The sequence below is a fragment of the Drosophila pseudoobscura genome, chromosome X (genome assembly GCF_009870125.1).
Source record: "Drosophila pseudoobscura strain MV-25-SWS-2005 chromosome X, UCI_Dpse_MV25, whole genome shotgun sequence".
In the NCBI taxonomy this organism is placed as follows: Eukaryota; Metazoa; Arthropoda; class Insecta; order Diptera; family Drosophilidae; genus Drosophila; species Drosophila pseudoobscura.
Window position 1 is genome coordinate 22,153,700 of NC_046683.1, and position 21,358 is coordinate 22,175,057.

Sequence of the window (21,358 nt, forward strand, 5' to 3'; positions counted from 1 at the left end):
TTACGGTACAGTGCCACCCAGAACTTTACGGTTTACGGATATCGAATTGGCTCATCGTATTAGAGCTTATCTTTAGATCAAGGTATGGAAACGATGATAAGGATCAGTTATCACAGCCCAAGGTCATATCGACTGAGATACCCTATAGAGCAAGTAATGTTCTCCTTGCTAGACCAGTTTACTGATATGATAAAACATAAAACATAAACACATAGACACATGCGCAGCGATAACTGATCATGGAACATCAACTTATCGAATATACCAAAGCAGACCTCGCACAGAACGGTTGACACTTTCTTGGTGTCCGAAAAAAACACTCACATTTACGGACACATGGAGAAAAGAAAAGAGACTGAGAAGACCCGATCAAATCTGTTTTTGCCTAACTCGCTCTTCGCTCAAGCAAAGCCTGATTTTACATGTTTCTTTTGTTACTGTTGTTCATTGACCATTTTGTCGCGAGCGAAAGGAAAAGGTGTCTTTTGCGTCTGGCAACGATTACTTGCCTATGCATGTACATGTATGTACATGTATGTATGTGCTTATGTACATATGTAAATGAAAAACACATAACCAACTAATAACCAAAAATATGCAGAAAATTAAACACACAACGCAGGAACTTTTTCTGTGAGCGCTTCATCAAAAGTTGTTGTGAGACACGACCGCGTGTTGGCTCCACCTATCCCTATCCCTATCCCTATCCGTACCCCTATCGCATACATGTACTATGTACATATGTATATCTTAAATTTTTTTTTTATTTATTGTTATCTGGCTTTCCTAGTGCTACAATTAGCTTGTAGAGCACTAGTCACTAGATGCCACATTGGTTTTGTTTGGGTCAAACTAATCTTATATGATTATATAATCTTTTCTAATTTAGGATTACATACATACATACATATGAACATATGTATATTACATTCTTTATTATTAATTATAGGTAATTTTTACTATTATTTTATTTGATCTCAATTAGGTTTTGAGATGTACAGTTTCTTAATCTACTATAATATGGGCTCTTAACTGTATATACATATGTACATATTTGATTCCTTTGCAGGTTAGAGATCTGGTAGAGAAGTGCACATGCCCCTCGCAGTTTCCCATGGTCCGGGTGTCCGAGGGCAAGTATCGCATCGGCGACACCAAAGTACTCATCTTTGTGCGGGTGAGTATTCGTTGGCGGCTGGAATGCGAGGAATACAGAGGGAGAGTCGCTTATATTCGCGTGCCACTTTCAGATACTGCGCTCCCATGTGATGGTGCGCGTGGGAGGCGGATGGGATACCCTGGCCCACTACCTGGATAAGCACGACCCCTGCCGCTGCCGGGCCCAGCACCGCAGCTCGGTGGCCGCCCGCCTCATCCCCCGACAGTCTCCCAACCACAATCCGAGTAACGGCATCGAGCTGCACAAGGCTCAGGTGATATTCGAGCGGTAAGGGATTCGGATTTTGTAGTCCCTTCTCTCCTCTAGATCCAATGATATTTACTCCCTTTCACTCCACTCCCTTTCTCAGGTCACCGACCGCTGCGCGACGCGTCTTCAACAGTCCAAACTGCAACGGAGGAGGAGCTGGAGGAGCTGGAGGAGCAACAGCAGCCACAGCGGCAACAGCAGTGGGAATGGGAATTGGACTGGGAGCTGCACAAGGCCAGGCCCAACAGAATGGCAACAGTCTCTCCCCAAATTCAGGAAAGTACCGGAGTCGAAGTCCGACACCGCAGCGTAAATTCATCAACGGTATCCAAAGCAACGGAATCGTGGCAGTCAGTGGCTCCTTCACCACGGCCGTCGTTCCAGAGCAACAGCTGCTGGGCTCCCCTGGCCTGGCCAGGCGCTCCATGTCACCAAGTCCCCGGCGGCTGATCGACATGCGGAAGAAGCAGAGCTCCCTGGACTCATACAGCAGCGGACCTAAGTCGCTGCCAGGCGGCTGCAGCTGCTCCCTGGAGGATTCCGGATTGGGAGGGGGGGCGGTGACTGCCCCTTCATCTGGAGGAGTGCTTGGCGGGGGACAGTCCGTCCCGGAGCAGGGCAACTCAAGCAAGTTTGAGAATATCAGCGACAACGGTAGCGAGATCAGCGACGAAGGCTACCGAAGCCTGGGGGTAAACCAGTCGAGTGCCCAGAAGCGCGAGTCCCTGCACAGTCAGGCCTCGATGGAAGACGCTGAAACCAATGGTGAGTCCACAACCGCTCCTTCCTTGATTCCCCTCTAAGCTACGAATTCCCTTCCGCAGCGCGTCTCGATCAGACGTCCAGCGACTCACAGATCTCGCCTTCGGAAGAGCCCCCGGAGAAGGCGGCTACGGATATACTAGAGGAAGAGGACCTCAATGGGCAGGAGCTTGACGCGGATGCGGACGTGGACGTGGAGCAAGACTACTCTGTGTGCGATGGCCCCCAGTCGCTGCCGGCCATCCTCCGTCTGCCGAAGATGGCGGACAAGTTCGAGCAGTCGGGTGTATTCATCACCGACGATGAGATTACCGTGGACATGGCCAAGAGCCCGCACTCCCCCAAGCTAGAGATGCAGCAGTCCCCGGCGCTGCTCAGTAAAATTCCCCGCTCACCTTTGGCTCAGCGCCGGCGCAGCATCGACAACAGCACCTGCGGCGGCGCCGGCGGCAGCCTCCAGGATCTGAGCTTCCGCTCCTCCGCCGCACCACCCGTCGGCTTCAGCCGCAAGCAGCCCGTGTACCGCTCCATGCGAAGCCGCACCACGGTGGCGTCCACGCCCACGCCCGTGCCTTCGCCACGCGCCTCTCGGCAGGCCTCGAATCTACCAACGGTACGGGATGTGACCAACACATGGAGCGGACGCACTACAGCTGCCCCCAACAGCTGCAAGAGACGGCCACAGTGCACTCCAGAAAGCTTTGTGGCCCCAGCTCCGTTTGAGCGGAGCGGTAAGGGGCGATCGTCCCAGATCCTCTACGACAGCAATGGGAGGAGGGTGCGCGGCGGATGCACTAGCTCCCTGACCACGTCGCCAGTAAAGAACCATGCCTCATCACCGCTGGCGCAGCAGCTGCTCGAGGCGGCCAGCAGTGCCAAGAACGATGCCCAGATCCTCGAGAAGATGAAGACTCTCCTCTCCCGATACGCGGCCAGCAATCAAACCAGTTCTGGAACAGTAGTAGTAGCCGGAGCCGGAGCCGTAGCCGGAGTGGGAGCTGTGAAAACCAGTTCCAATGGCAAGAAGACGCCCATGTACGAGGACTTTACCACAGCGTGGGTTCACAGCAACGGCAACCTGGAGCGCTCCGAGAGCTGCTCGCCCCCGGCTAAGGCTCGTTCCAAGCGCAGCTCCGCCGCCAGCTCGTGCGAGAGCAATCACTCCACCACTGTGGCGGGAGTGGGATCGGGAGCGGGAGCGGGAGCTGTAGCAGCCAGCGTGGTTTCGCCAAGACGGGAGCGCGGCATGTCCAAAATCCCGGCTCCGGTGCGCCATCATACAGAGCTTTACTAGCGCCCGACGACGCAAAGCGTCCGCGCCCGTTCAATCGCCTCCAGCGCCAGCGCCAAGGTCCGACTGCTTCCGAGCGTTTTCTAAAAACCTCCCAAACAATAACCAGGCGATGGGATGCGGAGCAGTATAGTGGAGTGGGATGGGAAAGAAAATGAAATGAAAGAAAGGATTGGGTTGGGTTTGGGGTTAATAGATAAGTTAGGTTATAGCCAAGCTGGAATTGTCGCTGCTGCTGTGCGTGTGTGTGTTCTTGTGGGTGCAGAGCAGAGTAGAGGATGGGAGTGAAACGGAAATCAGAACAGGAACCTAATCTGCGGGCTCCATGTTCCGCTCGGGAATACTAACCCAAAGTGAAAACGATTTGCAGGGCATAGAATACATAGAGTTTCCAAGATACGATCAGGATAAGAATCAGAATAAATCAATTATAGGGCAAAACATCCTGCATCATTTACAAGCTGGGCACAATGCTTACACCCGGGCCCATTTTCAAATCGAGCCACAGAGCCCCAAATCAGCAAAGCTATCCCCATATTCCTTATAATACACACTCTCTTCTTCGTATATATACATAGATATATAGTATGTACATATACTCGTACGCTACATACTCGTATGTAGCATTCTAAAGCCCTATAATCCTTGAACTCTAATCAAACACCTATAACCACTCTCTCTCTCTCTATCTCTCTTTATATCTTTATCTTTCTGTATGAATCGGATTCGATCTGTGCTGAAATGGGATCTAAAATATATGCGTACAACAATTAATACAAAGAAAATACAAGACTCGAGTAAAGTTTTAAAAAAAATGTTGGTCTAGAAATAGCAGGAACTTTTAAAAATATCCTAAAACGAACATCAAAGCAGCAAATTGTATCGAATATATATATGTATCTACACAGCAAATGCAAATGCCATATAGAGGACGCATACATAGTTTTCTAGAAATTTTTAAAGGAGGTATCGATCCAAAAAGGAGCAGGCAATTCAATCTTCTAACTCGTAGATTCGTAGGGACACAAAAAGCAACATCTATTTTTATACGCTAGCAGAGGATCTTGTGATCCTCAGATCTATAGATCATTGTGTGAGTGTTGTGGCAAGCCGAAAGTTTTTGGAAAAGTCAACTTTTACAGAATAGATTTACATAATTACATATAGACACACATTCACATGCGGATGCAGGTCCGACAAAAAACCGTGTATCTTTGGCCTGTCGAACACACAGAAAACTCTTCCACACCACACCACAAACACGCACACCTGTACAGTGCGTTTCAAGAATTTACGGTACTTGCTTAGTCTTCTTAACTAAAACTTCTTAACTTAATCCTTCTGGAAATTTTTTAGCAGAGATCGGCACATTCGTTCATATTTGAAACGCTTTGTATCTAAACACATGCACATGCACATGCACACTCGCATAGATATGCATGCATACATACATACATATGTAGATATACAAACCAAAACTTAACAAACGGTCACAAAATGTACATACATATGTATGTAAAATGAAAACTAAATCTGTTGTTTTCACAGATGGGAAGAGGGTATCGGAGAGCGGATAAAGATAAGGATACGATTTGGAAGGATAGCATAATTTTCAGACCCCCAGGAATTATATCAAACAAAATACATACATATGTAAATATATGATTTTTGTTTTTGTTTTAGCAAAGTTGACTTGTAGCTTAGAACATCGTACCTATGAATTAACAATATAGATTTTAATTGTGTTTGTCTATTACCCACATATGTATGTATCTACTTGTTGTATAGTTCGTATGTACTCGGATAATCGGCCTTAACATTCACTCAAAATTGGTTTGTTTTCCATTGTCCCCGTTTAGCTTAAGTTGCGTTATTCAGCTTTGTAATGGACACCAAATTAATTTGAAAGCATTGATACTAATTCCCGTACTATAGGAACTAGGGGCGCGCGATAGCGCGAGCAGCGAATCACTACCAAACTAATGAGTAATCTTTTAACAAAGAGCAAACTAACAATTTAATTGTTTCAACACTCACACACCATACACACATAACAAATGAAGATTTGGCTGATCGATCCCCGGGGTGTACAAGTAATTATAGAAGAGAATGTGGCAATCTGGTGGGAGGAAGGGAGGCAAATGCACCCCGGGGCGTTCGGGCATTATTTTGGGCAAGAGCCCTATACTATATGTATGAATATACATTGTATGCACATACGAGTATATTTACTATACTGATATATCCCAGAACATATAAAATGTATTTTAAATACAGTTAACGTGTAATTATCAATTCATTTCGAAAGCAAACTAACTATTACAAATGGAATAGATTAGACCACGAGAGTATACTCTAGCGAACAGCAGCATAATAGATTTTAATCACAAGAATTTAATAAACGCCTATATACAATTGTATAAACCAACAGCCATGCCAAGTCTTTCACTCCAAATGCACACCGCATTTCCTGAACTTAATTCCCACTCTGGTACTTTATTTATCCTCAAATTGTAAGTATAAGAATGTACATACTATTATGCATCTGCGAAAAGTAGTGCCCTCTATATATACTCTACGTATGTACATATCAAAGTCGCACTTGCAGCAGTATGAAAATATAGTATATATGTAATCTATTGGAGTTCGTAACGGGAGTGGAGCGGAGTTTTGCGGAACAACGGACAAACGACAGGTTTGGATGCAAACTTAAAGGTCACCGAATGCGTCGAGGCCTCCGCCAATCTCCTTGCCCATGCGCGACTTTTCCTGACTCTCGGTCCAGGCTTTGGCAATCATCTGCTTGGTCTTGGAGTCGCCGTCGTTATACATTTTTTTCATGATGTTGACCAACGCTGACTCCGGATTCTCGGTGTCCTTGCTCATTTCAGTATCCTGCTTCTGCTTAAGGCGCTTCTGAATAGAGGTGAGCACATCCCAGTTTACGCCCTCCTCGGCTTTCTTCAGATAGATGGCTACCATGTCGGTCTTTATCTTGCGATAGCTCTTATCCACATCTATCGCGTGTAGCAGATTGTTCACGGACAGACCAAAGTCTTTACCGCTAAGGTCGCACACATGGAGCTGCAGCGAGGTCTCGGTGTAGTTGACAGTGACGGACTCTTCGGTGCAGCCCTGTACGCCATTCAATGTGATAAAGAGTTTAACAAATTTGGCACTCTGGTCCCATCCGTAGTCAGTGAGCTCATGCAGATATCTTTGGGGGAGGAGAGAAATCAGCTGTAGAAATATGTAGCTTGTCTCAAATTGAGTCCTACCTTTTAGTATCGCTTGAACTAGACGACTGGCGCTCTGCGGCGAGGCGTGCCTTCATCTCCAGGTTGACAATCTCGCGCTCCGCCTCTGCCTTTCCTGTAGTGAGAACACCTTTGATGCGGGCGCTTTTCGTCTGTTCCAGCAAAGCAGCAAATTCGGCTACATCGGACTTAAGCTATTTTTACGGGTAAAACCGAATGAGAGTTAGTTTTACTCGGAAAACAGATGATGACTAAAGATTTATTTACCTGTTCCATCGACATCGCACAATTTTTTTGATATTGCTTTACTTATTTTAAATTTGTTGGAAATTTCGAGTAAATTTACTGACGCCGGCGCCGTCTTGTTTAGAATGTACTATAAAATGACAAAAGCCTCGTAAAGCACATTGACTCTCATCGATTAATATCGTTTGTATTCATTTATATCGATTGAGGCAGAGATATTTTTAGTATTTTCAGTTTTAGAAAGTTGGCAGCTCTCCGTCTTATACTAAAGTAACGGCACTCTTCCAGTTGTGCCAATACTAAGTGTATGTCGCGTTAATAAAAAGGTTAAATTGTGTTCACATTGTGGTTTTTGTAAAATATGAGCCTGGAAGACGAGAGCTTTCCCGCCGACGAGCTGTTCGAACAGCTTAATAGTGCAAGCATAGGTGCTTCACGCCAGTTCAAGAGCCAATTTGGCGAACACGATCAGCCAGAGGCATTTGAGCGCAATCCCGCGCCATTTTTAACCAGCGATTGCTCTGATGAGAGTTCGTTCATCGATGCCGCCAACAAGAGCGCCAAGACCTGTGTCAGTGACCCGGTGGGCCTTGACCAGTGTGAAGAAGAGGAAGAGGTAGACAAAGGTAAGCAATCACATTCCTAATCCCCTAGCGTTCCCACTTATCGTTGTGGTTAATGCAGATTTTAAGGATTCTGCCCTAGCGAACGGTAATTCCGAACTTCAGATAAAAAGCGCCCGGAGCAGCAAGTCTGTCTCCTACCAGGATATTCACTCGGCGCACACAAAACGGCGCTACAAACACGTGACTAGCAAAGTGGCAAAGTACATAGCGGATATCCATGCCCAGGACCAACAGCGTCGCAATGCGACCAAGAAGTTCCAGCGCCACAGCTCCATGCCGGAGTATTTGACGCCCACAGCCAGAGAGCGCGGGGCCCACTTCAGTGTAGACGAGTTGCACAATCTGGACGAGTCTCTGGATAACAGCAGTGCGGGAAACATAACTGATGCCAAAACCCCCAACGACAGCTACGAGCGCCTGCTCAGCGAGAATGAGCGCCTGCAGAATGACAAGGAGGACCTGAAGTCCTACAGCGACTATCTGCAGACCAAGCTGGACGAGAAGGCAATGGAGAACATGCAGCTGCGGCGCAACTTTGACGTCTTGCGCACCGATCTGACCGACTGCAAAGAGAAGTTGAAACGCAATCAAAGTTACTCGCTTCGTTCCCTCAACTTCTGTCCGCCCGCGAGCGTCCCTAAGGCCACACAAACCGACCACGAATTACTCTCCCATGCCCCGAACATATCCCGACTATCGAACATGGTCGCCATTGCAGATAGCGGAACGCCGCTTCCCGGCTCCAATACGAACAATCTCACCTACGATAGCAGTGCTGGTTCCATTGAGGTTGCCCTGCTGAGCGTGGCACCCGCCGCCCGTCAGCCCAATGCCGGAAAACCGAAGAAGAACATCCAGCCGCACTCGCTGGACTTCAGCAACGACAGCACCGAAGCAGAGCCTAATGGAAATGGTGCGTACTCTCGAAAGGCATTCCAACCTTTCTATTTTGTCTCTTAACTCTTCCTGCCAGGCACCACCTCCACTGGCCATTCATCCTCCCGAGCCATCACCTCCAGACGGGGCGCGGCCCCCAACAACTCTGAGAGCAGTCACCCAAGCAGCAACGACTCTGCCATCGAGGTTGAAGCCCTCGATTTGCGCTCACCGTACCATCGCCAGCCCCAAGGCAGCATCTACCCGCCGATGCAAGATTGGGGTCACAGTGACGGCATCTATTTTTTCGACAAGCGCAACAGCCGCGTCATCGAAGTGAGGTCTATTAATGTAAGTCAAAGTTCCAATCCAGAGCAAAATTCCGGAACAAGTGAGACCAACCTTTTGAACCAGTCCCACGTGCAGTTCAGGCACAAGAGAACTTCGATGGGCACTCGCATGCTACGCCTGCTTGGGCCTTGTGTCCGCTGCACAGACACGAACCAATCGGTCAACGCCAGCAGTGCCACCTACACCATTGGCCTGCCATTGCTTCGCGAGGAATACGGCGGTCGACACACCGACCGCTGATCTATATACATACATATATACTAAATTATGTGTCGATCACTAAAACTTTGTCTTGCTTTCGTTTTAATTATTGTATCAAAATTTATTATTTTATGTTGCGTTAAGTATGGTATCCTTAATGTTCCTCGCTCTTTTAGCCGCCTATTTGGCGAGAGTATCCTGTCATCTACAATATGTGAATGTATGCATGTAATCCAAGTTAAAACCCCATGCTAAATATATGTGTATTTTTGAATATTTTTAAAGTTATTTACTACGAGTTGGTAGTCCAGAATAATCGATAACAGCATCAGCTGGCGCGCCTGACACTTATCGATAACCGATAAGTGCGAAATGCAAATGCAAGCGAATTCTGCTCGGGGTCGTCGAAGAAAATACGTAAAAACGAAAGTCAGACGAGCCTCCAACGCTGCGCAAATTAATTAGATAATACGCAAAGTGTGGTAGATGTTTCCAGTCTTTCAAACGCAGAAAATCGGCCAAAACCAAACGCCACCAAGTCGCGGGCGAAGCGCCACCGCTGAAGAAGACTGAGCGGTGAAGGGCGGCCCAGGCGGCAGCCCAAGCTGGGGACGGTGGCGACAACAATAGGAAGTTGAAACAGAACCAAATCCCAAGACTAGACAAGTAAGTAGGCGTTGGACAATTTTACCGCACGGCAGGCAGCCCGATGTACGTCAGTTGCAGTTGAAGCACTCGACAATTCGGTCAAAAATTAATTGTGTGCACAGAAACACACTGGAGTAGTGGAGAATCACTACGCCCGAACCGTTTTAATTCTCGACAAACAAAATTTTCAGTATATAAATATCTAGAGCACAACAGAGATCCTTCTCTCGACAATTCTTGGGAAAAACGGTAGCTCTGGACGTCGCAATCACGAACGCACACGCACGCGTCAAACAAACGCTCACGCTCGCTGGGAGTCGTTCAGGAAAAGCTCGTCTCATTTCACAGCCCCATGGACCAAGCCGATGAACAGAAACAGCAACAGTCCACTATTGCCACAATAAAATACTCCCAGCCCAGCTCCAGACCCATCAGTTGAACCCTGCAATGGCGGAGCGCTTCATCAACGAGCCGATGGCTGTGCACCAGCAGCATGCCCAGCACAACCGCAAATCCAAGCATAACACAATCCAGTTTTATACTGGTAACAGTCCCCTTCTCCTCGTTAGTGGTGGCGGTGGTACTCACGCCAGGCAAACGACTCGCCTGGATACGCCGGCCAGAGTCAGAAACCCAGTGACAAAGCTGCAAAAGCAGCTCAGCCACAGCACCAACTGTAATGATAGCGGGCTAGCCGTAAGTTCTGTCCATAGCCAGCCCCTTGTAAAACCCACTGTGGAGCAAAACGGAGCGCCTATTGTGGAGCAGCAGTTGCCGTCTGCAGAGGCAGCAGGAGCAGTAGTGGGAGCCGTAGATGCAGCAGAAGCCGCACCACCATCAGGAACGGAACTCGATATAGCCACAGGAGCCAGATTGATGAAGCTGCGTAACAAAAGCGAAGGTATGTACGACGAAGCTACCTCTTTGCCAGCATTTTTGTGGGATTGCGAAGGAAGAGTTTTGTGCGCATTTCCAAATCTATTGCGTGCGGTGCGTTTTCAACGTGCGAATGGGTAGCAACTGTAGAATGTGTTTAGCTCTTGATTAAAAACCCCTACTCTTATTTCTCCCTCCCCACAGATGCCATCACTGACTTGCTAACGCGCATCCCGGACGTGGGCCATCTGTTTGACGTACAGAGCCGGATAGGCAACGGCACCTTTAGCACCGTACTGCTGGCCACGCTCAAGCGAGAGGCGAATCTTCCGGAGAGCATGCGGCGCAAGTTCGCCATCAAGCACCACATACCCACCAGCCATCCCGACCGGATTATGAAGGAGCTCCAGTGCATGACCAAAATGGGGTAGGTTCCAACAGGGTCGCCATCCCGTCACAAACACCCAAAACCGACGTAGTATCCACATACGTAGAGATATATGTACATATACCCGTAGCGTGGCTCTGCCACACAGTGGTGTGGTGGGTTTGTGTTCGTTTTCGTCCTCGTTTGCGTCAGAAGTCGCTAACGTAACCGACGTCAGCCGGTAACCGGCAGCCGCCGCTCCGCAATCTACGTCATTGCAATTTATTTAAGTTGGCAGCCCGAACGAACGAACAAACGCACGAACGAGCCAGCGATGAAACGAATGAACGTTTATTGCACTTGCACTTGCACACACCATTCACGTGCTCATTTACAGTTTAAGTGCTGTCACTCTGTGTCTGTCTGTCTATCCGCCCTCGCCACAGCGGTTTCTCCCGCTCCAATGACGATTGGGTCGTGCTAGTGGCAAAAAATGATGAATCAAATAAATTGATGGAGATATTTGCATATCCTCGACTTTAAACAGCCGCTTATCAATTCAATAACTGCGAGCAGCGGCAGCAGTTGCTTTGAGATTAGATTAGACACAGCGTTTCGATGGCTGTTAGCCGACACATACCCAATCCGTTCCATACCACTTTAAATCGCCTGGCGCAAGAGTATCTCGCTAACGGCTGGTCGGGTAAGCTGACCCAATATACCAATACCGCTCATGGAGAGCGCACTAGTCGAGAGTGTGGACAAGAGAGACGAGCCAGAGTGGTCGCGTGGGTGAACAGCAGTGATGACGTTGAGATGACTCCAACCTCAGTCCGGCCGCATACATATACTTGTAAATGCTTGCATGACATTAGCCGGCTGCCTCCTCATTTTCCTCTCGAAGCAGACGACCCACGGCGATTTTTGTCTATTCAAGCAATTTGCGCAAATTCCGTAGCCCAATTGCGTCACAACGACGATAATTATGACCAGTCATGCCGATTGCTCGCGTATTCCCATCGCTCATCGCTGTGTGACGTCGACACGCTATCACAGACTGGCACACTGAGAGGAGGCGGGGAGAGTGTTTGTTTGGTTGTGTGTGGGCGGTTTTTTTTTGTTATGTGCATGCAAACAGATCCAGACCAAAGGGTCCTAGGGTGCTAGATCTATAGATTGGATAGTCCCTAATCTACTGTTATCTCCCTCTTTTTCATTGACAGCGGAATGGACAACGTCGTCGGAATCCACTGTTGCCTGCGATGTGACGCCTCAGCCGCCTTCGTGATGCCATACATGCCGCACGACCGATTCCATGACTTCTACACCAAAATGGACGTGTCAGAGATTCGGCTGTACATGCGCAACCTGCTGGTGGCCCTGCGCCACGTCCACAAATTTAACGTCATCCACCGGGATGTAAAGCCCAGCAACTTCCTGTACAACCGCCGTCGCCGCGAGTTTCTTCTAGTGGACTTTGGGCTGGCCCAACATGTCAGTCCTCCGGTCCCGGCCCCGGGCACGGCCGTAGGACAGCAGGAGCAGCGCAGCCGCCACACTGGAGGGGCTGGTGGTCCGCACAGCAAGCGCTTCAGAGACAGGGAAACGGAGGCACTGCAGACAACAGTCGCTGCTGCTACAGCGGTGGCCGCAGCCGATGCCGGCCTGGGGGGAGCAGTTAAGCGCATGCGGCTGAACGAGGAGGGCGGCTGGAGCAAGATGCCGCTTAAGCCGGTCAACGAGATTGCCCATGCCCAGAATGAGTTGAAAGAGGTTGTCCCTCAGGTACCAGAGACACAGCTTTCCACTCAGAACATCCACCAGCAACAACAGCACATGCAACCGGACCAGACTACAAGTACGGGCACAGGCACCGCAAGCACATGCAGCAAGTACAACACAAACCGAAGCGCCACTGGATCCACAAACAGTGCCAAGTGCTTCTGCTTCGCCAACCCGGCGGTGTGCCTCAACTGTCTTATGAAGAAGGAGGTGCACGCCTCGCGGGCTGGCACTCCTGGCTACCGTCCACCCGAGGTGCTGCTCAAGTATGCGGACCAGACCACGGCCGTGGATGTGTGGTCCGTCGGCGTAATCTTTCTCTCGCTCATGTCATCGGTTTATCCGTTTTTCAAGGCACCCAACGACTACATAGCCCTGGCTGAGATAGTCACCATCTTCGGAGACCAGGAAATACGCAAGACGGCCTTGGCCCTGGAACGCATGGTCACCCTCAGCCAGCGTTCCCGTCCGCTAAACCTACGCAAACTCTGCCTGCGGTTCCGAAACCGAGCCATCTTCAGCGATGCAAAGATGCTGAAGAAGTACGAGGCACCCGACGGTCAGTGCGAGGTCTGCAAAAACTGTGACCAGTACTTTTTCAACTGCCTGTGTGAGGAGAGTGATTATGTGACCGAACCGCTCGAGCCTTACGAGGTCTTCCCCGCCTCCGCCTACGACCTGCTGGAGCGCCTTCTCGAGGTCAATCCGCACAAGCGCATCACCGCCGCCGAGGCCCTGCAGCATTCTTTCTTCAACTGTCAGGGCCAAGGCCAGTGCACACAGTCGGGTGGTGATGAGCAAGTCGCCAACACGCCCCGCAAGGGCCGCACCGCTTCCACTAGGCAGATGACACGTCGCCGTTTTGCCAATAGAGCCGTCTCAATGGGAATACAGCCGCTGCAGCAGCTGGAGATAGAGCAGCAGCTGCTGTATCCCGCCAAATTGGAGGAGCTCCAGACGGTGCTCAATAAGCTATAAAGCTAGTCGTTCCCTGCACATTGTATATAGACTATACATCTCTTCCAAATCACCATACAATATCTGTACATACACCAACCATCTCAGCTTGTTCGCTACCCAGGGCGCGCATCTAGAACAAGCACCTCAGCCTCACATCCGCCGCCCCCGGCCACATATACTTACCTCAAATTTGCTTCTCATTTAAATTTGAAGAGTCGTCTATCATATACTCAAAAAAAGGAAACCAAAAACAAAGTATGCATACTATACATGTATATTTATAGCAGTGTTAACCATGAAAAATAGGAGAAAAAAAATACCAAAAATTGAAAAGGATAAGGGAGAAAAGTGAAAAATACTGTAAAGGAATACAATAAATATAATATGAAGTTTATTTTATACATATGTATATGTAGTAGCAGAACCTTTGCAATCTCCTCTTCTTGATGCTCACGCACTCCCCATTCGGATGGAACTCTGTTCTATTACGTGTACATACATACATATGTGTATGTATGTAAATTTGGTTCATAGTTCGAATAGTTATAAGTTACCCATCTATGTATGTATATCGAAACGACTTATAAACAGAGATACATGCATACATATATGCAGAAGAGAATATATTTATACGATGCGCTCAAAATGTAACAACAACTCAATCCAATCCCAGTTGGGTTTTATTTAATATCTCGTCTCAACGGGCTCATATTTATTACATTTTATCAAAAGCTTAGGTTTGCTAAGTTTCCATCTTTTGGGGTCTGCTGCGCGTCGCCCTGGCCGGATTTGTTGCTGGTGTCGAATCGGTGTCTGTGATTTTCACTTTCTCCTCAACTTTGATGCGTTTTCCGGCGATGACTTCCTCCTTTGTGGGCTGTGTTTCTATGCCCCGCTTCTTGGCCTTCTGAAAGCTGCCGCGACCTGCGGCACGCTCAGATTCCTCTATGCTATACGGTTCTATTTCAAGGGCCTTGAGGCGCCGCTTGTGAACTTTGGTGCGAAAGTGTCCCTGCATGGCTGCGTCGTCAATGAAGTATTTGGCGCAGTGCACACAGTAGAACTGGGCAAAGCCTGGCTTCTCCAAGTCAACGTTTTGATTGATTAACTCGCCGCTGCGGGTGCGAAGATCGTCATCGATTTGGTCCAGATCGCGACGGCGGTTTCGGACGCGCCAGCGACGCTGCAGGTGCGTATCACCATAGTGCATCTTCTTACGCTTCGTTACCATTCCCATAATGAGGCTTTTTTATTCACTTCTTGCAGTGCGAAACAGATCTTTGTTTTGTCTTCGTTCTGGACTGCACGTGTTTTTGTTATTGCCTGCTCGTATGGACAATAACAGATGCTAGGGGTGAACTAAAAAGTGCGAAAGGCCCGTAAAAGTATTAGAACAATTATGATATAAGATAGCGACTTAATGTGTATGTTATTCACACCTGCTACGCAAATAAACGTTTTCTTTAAATTATACGCAAAAACATTCGACCGCTACTTGCTGGCGATGAAAGGAGCACGATAACGCTGGTATATCGATAGATCGGTGCAGCGGTTTGGTCACACTGCGATTGCAGCTGTTTTATCTATTAATTTATTTTAAATTCACTATACCACCAAAAAATAATCTTTTTGAAGATGCACCTAAACAAAATTGGCAATTACTTTTCAATTGTGTTTTGCTTCAGCATTCATTTATCATCCCATTGCAGATCTTTGTGTGTCATTTTTTAGTGCCACTTTGTGCAGTAAGTATCGCGGTTTTGAATAATAAAACATATGTTCGCAATTAATTCATCAACAATCGTACGAACAAGTTGTCTGCGGGCGGACGTCGTGCGCTGATTGTTTTATCAAAACGGCAAATACAAGTAAGCCATTACAGTAGGATAAAAAAAGAGCTGGACAATTTCAGCAGCTTGATTATGTGCAAGCAATTCTTGACCCATCGATACGCATACAACGGCAGTGTATCTTACACGCAAATATGTATGTGATTAAATAACACAAATGTGAGCCTGTATTCGTGGAAATAGCTCGCGTTTTTGTAATAATTATCGTAACTAAATGGATGTTGACGCAAGGTGCCAACGGGGGCGTTGTCATCTAGTGGAAATCGCGATGCTGCCGAGCCAATTTCTGTGATGGCTGCTATTACCACATATTTACATTTATGTATGTTAAACGATGAAATGATATGTGCATAGAGCTGGAAATATACTGGAACGCTGCTGCACTAGTCTCGCACGGGTCGTTGCAAGGCGGCATTGTTCTGCTCACATTTTATTGCTGACGACGGACGTAGTTTATGTATTTTGTTAATTGTTGATATTGTTTTAGCCACACATTCCGCTGAATCGATTCATTGATGCCGGCTTTATCGCAGAATTCGCAGCATTAAAACAACATCCCGAATTTCACACCAGCTGCTGTAAGTATAGCAACAACAACAACAACAGTTACAATTACACCAAAACTCTAATCGATAATCGAAGACCGAACTCGGAACGCTTGTATGCCGATTACGTTTATCAGTTCTGACGATCATTTTATCAGTGATTCGCCATTGAACCGTTATGCGTACAACTACACACGCATGCGTGCTCTTGTGTGTAGGGTTTCGTTTCCTCTGATTAATTTCAGTTTTTGATCGCAACTCACTGTAACATAACATTCTCGCCCTCCTTCTTCTCGTTTCCCTTTTCCCTGCTGCTCCACACGCATCGACAGAAAATAATCGCTGCAGCTGCACTGTCTCTGCATGATCTGCTCTTTTGCTTCTGCCTTGTCTCTGTCTCATTTTATCTTTATGCTCGATTCCATGACTTTTTTTAAAGCGACTGCAACGGTACAATAGATCAAATGTGTTTTATGATATGGAAATAAAGTTTTTATACATATCTACATTTGTATGTACGATTGTAAGATTGTCTGAATCTTGCAGCATTCATTCATTTACACTGCCAGCAGCTGACGCAACGCTGATAGTACCAGGGGATGGAACTAGTTGGTAGTACAGATACATGAAAGCGAGAGTCTGCGAGGGAATGAGCAACCGGTTTCGCCCGTCTCTATCTCCGTTTGTTAAACTTATTGCAATATCTATGGAGCTGGACCCCGACAAAATGCAGCTCTACGAATATGCAATGTATTTCAAGTAGCCAATTATGCTTGTTCTCTTTTGGTGTGCGCTGAATTTTCCAATCCGGATACCGTCAAAGCTCCCTTTCTCTCTCTGACAGTCAATTTCCCTTTAATTTTGCGGTCTTTGTCTGGGCCAAATCGAAAGCAAACCAAACCAAACGACACAATCCAATCCAATCCAACCAGTTCGGCCAGTCAACGGACAAAAGCGTTCCCCAACAGATCACATACAAATAATCAAAGCAATATCAGCGCTTTCAAAGCCCGCCTCCAAAGCGCAATTGTCAGTTCAATTGCGCTCCATTAAGATTTCACCAGTAAGAATCTCTATATTTCAGCTGAGATTGAAACGGGGTTTCCCCATTTCATCTCTTCTTACGCTCGTCTACAATCTAATAATAGAAGTATGAGAGAAAGAGAGAGAGGGATGTCTAAGTACGTGGCTGTCACTTTTCTGGAATCGTCATTTTCCGTGTATGTTGCATGCTGGATCTAGGTCTTTTAACGATCTTCTACTCATTTCAAGTTTATTAGCATGGAGCCTTGATTGGAACCGCCACTTCCTGCACGCGCAATATCAGCCAGCTTTGCGGTAAACTTGCACTCCCGGCCCTGACATCATTCCAATCAGATATCTTCCAGTGTCTGCGGTGGTCTCGGAAATTTTGATTTTCCACTGATTGCGGCAGGGCCAAGCCTTATCACAGAGTCTGCCGTTGCTTCTGCTGCTCTGATATGTAGGCACCACAGCCGCAGGCCTCAGATAAAGAGACAGCCAAATAATTCGGTGAACCGCAATAAAAAATACTCGTAAAATAAAAAGAGTTCCGAGTCGAGAATTCAACACTCGCCTCAACTTCTGTGTCTGTTTCTGTTCCGTGCTGCCATTTCAAGACAAGAGCATAAGCACAAGAGCACTTCGATTCGTTGCTCGGGCGGACTGAAGAAACGGCTGGAACTGGAAGTGCCTTCCAAGCGGTGAGCAGGTATAGGATTCTCTGTCTCTCTTCATCTTCCGCTATGCATTCGTAGGGGGGTCGGAGCAAATTTAAGAAACTCGAGGCCAAAAGCTGGGTCACCCTGCATCTCCCGTCGGGAGGTACTTGGAGTTATGTCAGACACTTCCATTTCCATTCCATTTCGCCTCGGCGGGTGAATGGGAATTGGGAAAAGGAATGGGGAATAAAGGCAGTCACTAACAAAAGATTGCCTTTCTAATTGGAATTTGACTGTATGCGATTTAGGTTGGATCGACAGACACGTGGCGTGTCGAATTTTATAATGGCAAAATAATTCAGGTACGCAACTTTCTCTCACGTTCCGCAGACAATAAGCGCAGATCAACGATACTCCACAATCAGAGCCACAGCAAAAATGGACCACGCCCATCACACTGCGCCCAATGTTGGTAAGTACTCGGTAACTCGGCACTCGCGGGGCCCAGAGATCTCCATGGTAAGGTAATCGCTTTTCCGACAGATCATTCCCTGCACCATGACCACGCTGGCATGCACCATGATCACAGTGGGATGGACAGCAGCATCAGCCCCACCACCACTACCACCGATTCCACGACCCACGACATGCATGCGGTACACCATCATAGTGGCGGCGGTGGAGGCACGGGCACTGGCATGGAGCATATGATGTCCATGGCGGTAAGCAACGAAAACACACATCCCGTGTTATGCCTTGAAACTCTGATTGATCTCTCTCTCGATCTGCTTTGGATAGTTCCACTTTGGCTACAACGAGACGATCCTCTTCTCCTGGTGGCACATCGATACGGTCTCCGGCCTGATTGGGTCGATGATCGCCATCTTCCTACTGGCCCTGCTGTACGAGGGGCTCAAGTACTACCGCGAGTATCTGTTCTGGAAGACGTATAACCTGCTCGAGTACCGCCCGGTGACGGGTCCCCAGCGCAATCCGGAGGCGCCGCGACTTCCCTCCGCAGCGGCGGCTGCCCCATCCCCAGTGCAGTGAGTACTATCCCGGGATTGGCTTCCGTGTTCCGTTGCTCGTTCTATAAATATATTTTTTCTCCCCCGGGAATATCCCCGTGGGAACGTTCCCCCAATGGTTATCGCATGCTTGACCTTTGTGTCCTGCTTTGTGGCCTCTGTTCCTGTACTTGTAAATATTAATTTTAATGCTTTCTTCTTCTTTCTCGTTTTCGTTGCCGTTATCGTTACCGTTACCGTTAAACTGTTACCGTTTTGCTCCCGCTCCCCGCTCTTGTGTGTACCATCCATCCGCATTCGCATCTCCATTATCCGCTCCATCTGCATCTGCGCCGCCGTTTACCATTTGTAAATTCGATCCGCAAAACACGCTCATTCTGACCGCTTTCCCATTAAACGTAATCGCTGATTGAATTGATATATTGTATTCCGAATCTGTATCTGTATCCGAACCTGCATCTGTTTACTTGATCCGCGAACCCGCATCTGAATTCGAATCCGTATACGAATCTGTAACTGTGCCACGCTTCAATCGATGTTTTAGATACGTTGGCGAAGTTGTGCACAAGCAACCGTAAGTATCGCTGTTTCAGCCCTTTTCCAGTGCAATTCTGTAAATCTTGAATGCTACCATCTAAGTTTATTATATATCGTATTACCCAGAGCTCTGTTTTCACATTTCACGTCTGGTGCTGACTCAAACGTCTGTCCGATTGTGTTGTCGATAGTCTGCACTTCATCGGAATTGCACTGATGCCTGACTGAGCGCACCTGTTTCTATCCCAGTTGATTAGGCCTGCTCGTATCGGGTGACACTTTTGCCACATCTTGGATCAATATAAGTAGTACATATTAAGTACATATGTAAAGTGCACGCAGTAGAATTCGACTGTACGATACCTCAACCAAAGCAAACGAGGCCAACCTTAAACTTAGCCCCAAACCCTAGTCTAGTTTAGGTTAGCTTAACACCGATACACAAGGACGAACTGAACCCGCTGGAAGAGCTGTTCTGTTCCGTTCTGTGCCATTCCCTTCTTCGTTTTGTTTTTGTTTCTGTTTCAGTTTTCTCGTGTCATCCTGAGCTTCTCTGTATACTCCTGTCCTATCCTTCCATTTTGATATATCTGGTATCTGACTGCGACTATCTTTTCCATAGACCCTCGATGCTCTCGGTCAACCATCTGTACCAGACGCTGCTTCACATCCTGCAGGTGACGCTCTCCTTCCTGCTCATGCTGATCTTCATGACGTACAACGTCTGGCTCTGCCTGATGGTGGTGCTGGGCGCGGCTGTGGGCTACTTTCTCTTCTGCTGGAAGAAGTCCGTCATCGTGGATGTGACCGAGCACTGTCACTAGCAGAGGATCAGCCTGGATCGAGGCAGTCTCCGGTGTCTAACTCAGGAGGAGGAGTTGCCCGCAACCTAGATGGATCTATGGTGCAAGGCGGGAAGGCCCGGGAGCTCACACATACCCATAAAGACACTCACGCCCTACGCCCTCTCCTGTTCTCCTGCTCCTTGCAACTACTCTTTAGGTATTAGTCGATCTTTAGCTAGAGCTGGACCCCAGCCCAGGGCTGGCCAACACATTGTTCAAAACTGCCGCACTCTTTCCCCTGGAAAGAGACAACTGTAAAATTGAATAGAAACTCAAAACTACACTTAACATTTATTCAGCGCAAACACTTCCGAAGAGGATTTAAATAGATGTAAAGATTAAGTTGAAAATTGAAAAAAATTGAACAAACTACGGAACAAGAATTTAGAAAGCGAAGTCTAAAAACTGTAGAAACGCGCGAACCCAAGGCAATAATTGTTGGAGAACTCAGTCGATATTTGCTCGAAAAAAAGCACATACACAGATATTTCATAAACTTTCCAATCGCAGGATTGGATCGCCCCCAAAACAAATATTTTTTATCAATCTTATTATACCATTTTGTATGCATATTATACTATTATGACCTTCTTATTATTTGGTAATAAAACCTTTTTTTGTTTTTGTATACAATTTTTGTTCTCTTTGGTTCGGTAACCTAAAAGACATTATGTAAAACTATGTATGTAAAAGTATCGTTTAAAAAATATTTACAATATGAGGAGAGATGTAGATGGCTATGATTGGTTTTTGTCAAAGAGAGTGTTTCAGCGCGACAGTGTGTCCTTGGCATTATTTGCGCACGAAACCATGCTCACCGACACCAAATCTACCCAAATTGTACATTCAAAGTACAATTATGTCGTTGCGCTGCCACCAGTTCGACTTGAAAGCCAAACTAGATTGCATAATTCTCTCGTTCACTCTTAGCTTGAACTTCAAGTCTGGTTGAATAAGACCATAAACTATAAATTTATTGTACATATTAAATATCTGATTGAGCCAAATAACACCTATTCGATGACTTGGTCAATGCGCAACTTTATTGAATTCAATTTTTCGATAACTACTACGACTCCGTAATGGACCTTTAACGATATGAAACGTACTGTATTGCATACAGTCTTGCATAAACCATCCTCGTATAATATAATATGTACATAGGTATGCATCCACGTACAATATGTACATATATAGTT

General features: G+C 47.2%; 6 protein-coding genes across 15 annotated transcripts in view; 4 read left to right on the forward strand and 2 right to left on the reverse strand.

Annotated features, from left to right (window-relative positions):
- pigs (pickled eggs) overlaps positions 1-5,910 on the forward strand; it is a 57,346-nt gene extending 51,436 nt beyond the window's left edge. For 3 of the 5 annotated variants that reach the window (XM_033385541.1, XM_033385542.1, XM_001355212.4), the window contains 4 exons: positions 1,070-1,177; positions 1,251-1,447; positions 1,530-2,194; positions 2,254-3,485. In XM_033385541.1, the coding sequence (XP_033241432.1) occupies positions 1,070-1,177; positions 1,251-1,447; positions 1,530-2,194; positions 2,254-3,485 (2,202 nt within the window). Of the gene's footprint in view, positions 1-1,069; positions 1,178-1,250; positions 1,448-1,529; positions 2,195-2,253 lie in introns of all 5 variants that reach the window. The other 2 variants (XM_015185404.2, XM_015185403.2) reach the window with 1 other exon arrangement.
- A 38-nt stretch (positions 5,911-5,948) lies between these two features.
- Positions 5,949-7,150, reverse strand: LOC4815819 (calcyclin-binding protein). Its single transcript, XM_001355213.3, has 3 exons — positions 7,007-7,150; positions 6,761-6,933; positions 5,949-6,699 (listed from the first exon to the last, which is right to left on the reverse strand). Exons 1-3 carry the CDS (start codon positions 7,019-7,021, stop codon positions 6,192-6,194), a joined length of 696 nt encoding a protein of 231 aa, XP_001355249.1. The 5' UTR covers positions 7,022-7,150; the 3' UTR covers positions 5,949-6,191.
- An 88-nt stretch (positions 7,151-7,238) lies between these two features.
- On the forward strand, positions 7,239-9,315 carry swa (swallow). Its single transcript, XM_001355214.4, has 3 exons — positions 7,239-7,611; positions 7,670-8,524; positions 8,585-9,315. Exons 1-3 carry the CDS (start codon positions 7,347-7,349, stop codon positions 9,076-9,078), a joined length of 1,614 nt encoding a protein of 537 aa, XP_001355250.3. The 5' UTR covers positions 7,239-7,346; the 3' UTR covers positions 9,079-9,315.
- Positions 9,316-9,383: 68 nt separating this feature from the next.
- On the forward strand, positions 9,384-14,075 carry Cdc7 (Cdc7 kinase). Of its 3 annotated transcripts, XM_001355215.4 has the most exons (4): positions 9,384-9,705; positions 9,879-10,588; positions 10,768-10,990; positions 12,154-14,075. In XM_001355215.4, the coding sequence occupies exons 2-4, from the start codon at positions 10,135-10,137 to the stop codon at positions 13,688-13,690; spliced, it is 2,214 nt and encodes a 737-aa protein (XP_001355251.2). In that variant the 5' UTR covers positions 9,384-9,705; positions 9,879-10,134; the 3' UTR covers positions 13,691-14,075. The 3 variants fall into 3 exon arrangements, with proteins under 3 accessions (XP_001355251.2, XP_033241434.1, XP_015040893.1); XM_033385543.1 differs by lacking the exon at positions 9,384-9,705 and having other exon boundaries at positions 9,745-10,588; XM_015185407.2 differs by lacking the exons at positions 9,384-9,705; positions 9,879-10,588; positions 10,768-10,990 and adding an exon at positions 11,073-11,633.
- A 237-nt stretch (positions 14,076-14,312) lies between these two features.
- LOC4815913 (zinc finger protein 593 homolog) lies at positions 14,313-15,250 on the reverse strand. Its single transcript, XM_001355216.4, has 2 exons — positions 15,112-15,250; positions 14,313-15,031 (listed from the first exon to the last, which is right to left on the reverse strand). Exon 2 carries the CDS (start codon positions 14,907-14,909, stop codon positions 14,415-14,417), a length of 495 nt encoding a protein of 164 aa, XP_001355252.1. The 5' UTR covers positions 14,910-15,031; positions 15,112-15,250; the 3' UTR covers positions 14,313-14,414.
- A 13-nt stretch (positions 15,251-15,263) lies between these two features.
- Positions 15,264-20,787, forward strand: Ctr1A (Copper transporter 1A). Of its 4 annotated transcripts, none has more exons than XM_015185410.2 (7): positions 15,264-15,417; positions 16,010-16,100; positions 18,140-18,221; positions 18,293-18,471; positions 18,548-18,795; positions 19,322-19,351; positions 19,937-20,787. In XM_015185410.2, the coding sequence occupies exons 3-7, from the start codon at positions 18,188-18,190 to the stop codon at positions 20,136-20,138; spliced, it is 693 nt and encodes a 230-aa protein (XP_015040896.1). In that variant the 5' UTR covers positions 15,264-15,417; positions 16,010-16,100; positions 18,140-18,187; the 3' UTR covers positions 20,139-20,787. The 4 variants fall into 4 exon arrangements, with proteins under 4 accessions (XP_015040896.1, XP_015040897.1, XP_001355253.2 ...); XM_015185411.2 differs by having other exon boundaries at positions 15,416-15,540; XM_015185409.2 differs by lacking the exon at positions 15,264-15,417 and adding an exon at positions 15,698-15,844.
- Positions 20,788-21,358: the final 571 nt, after the last annotated feature.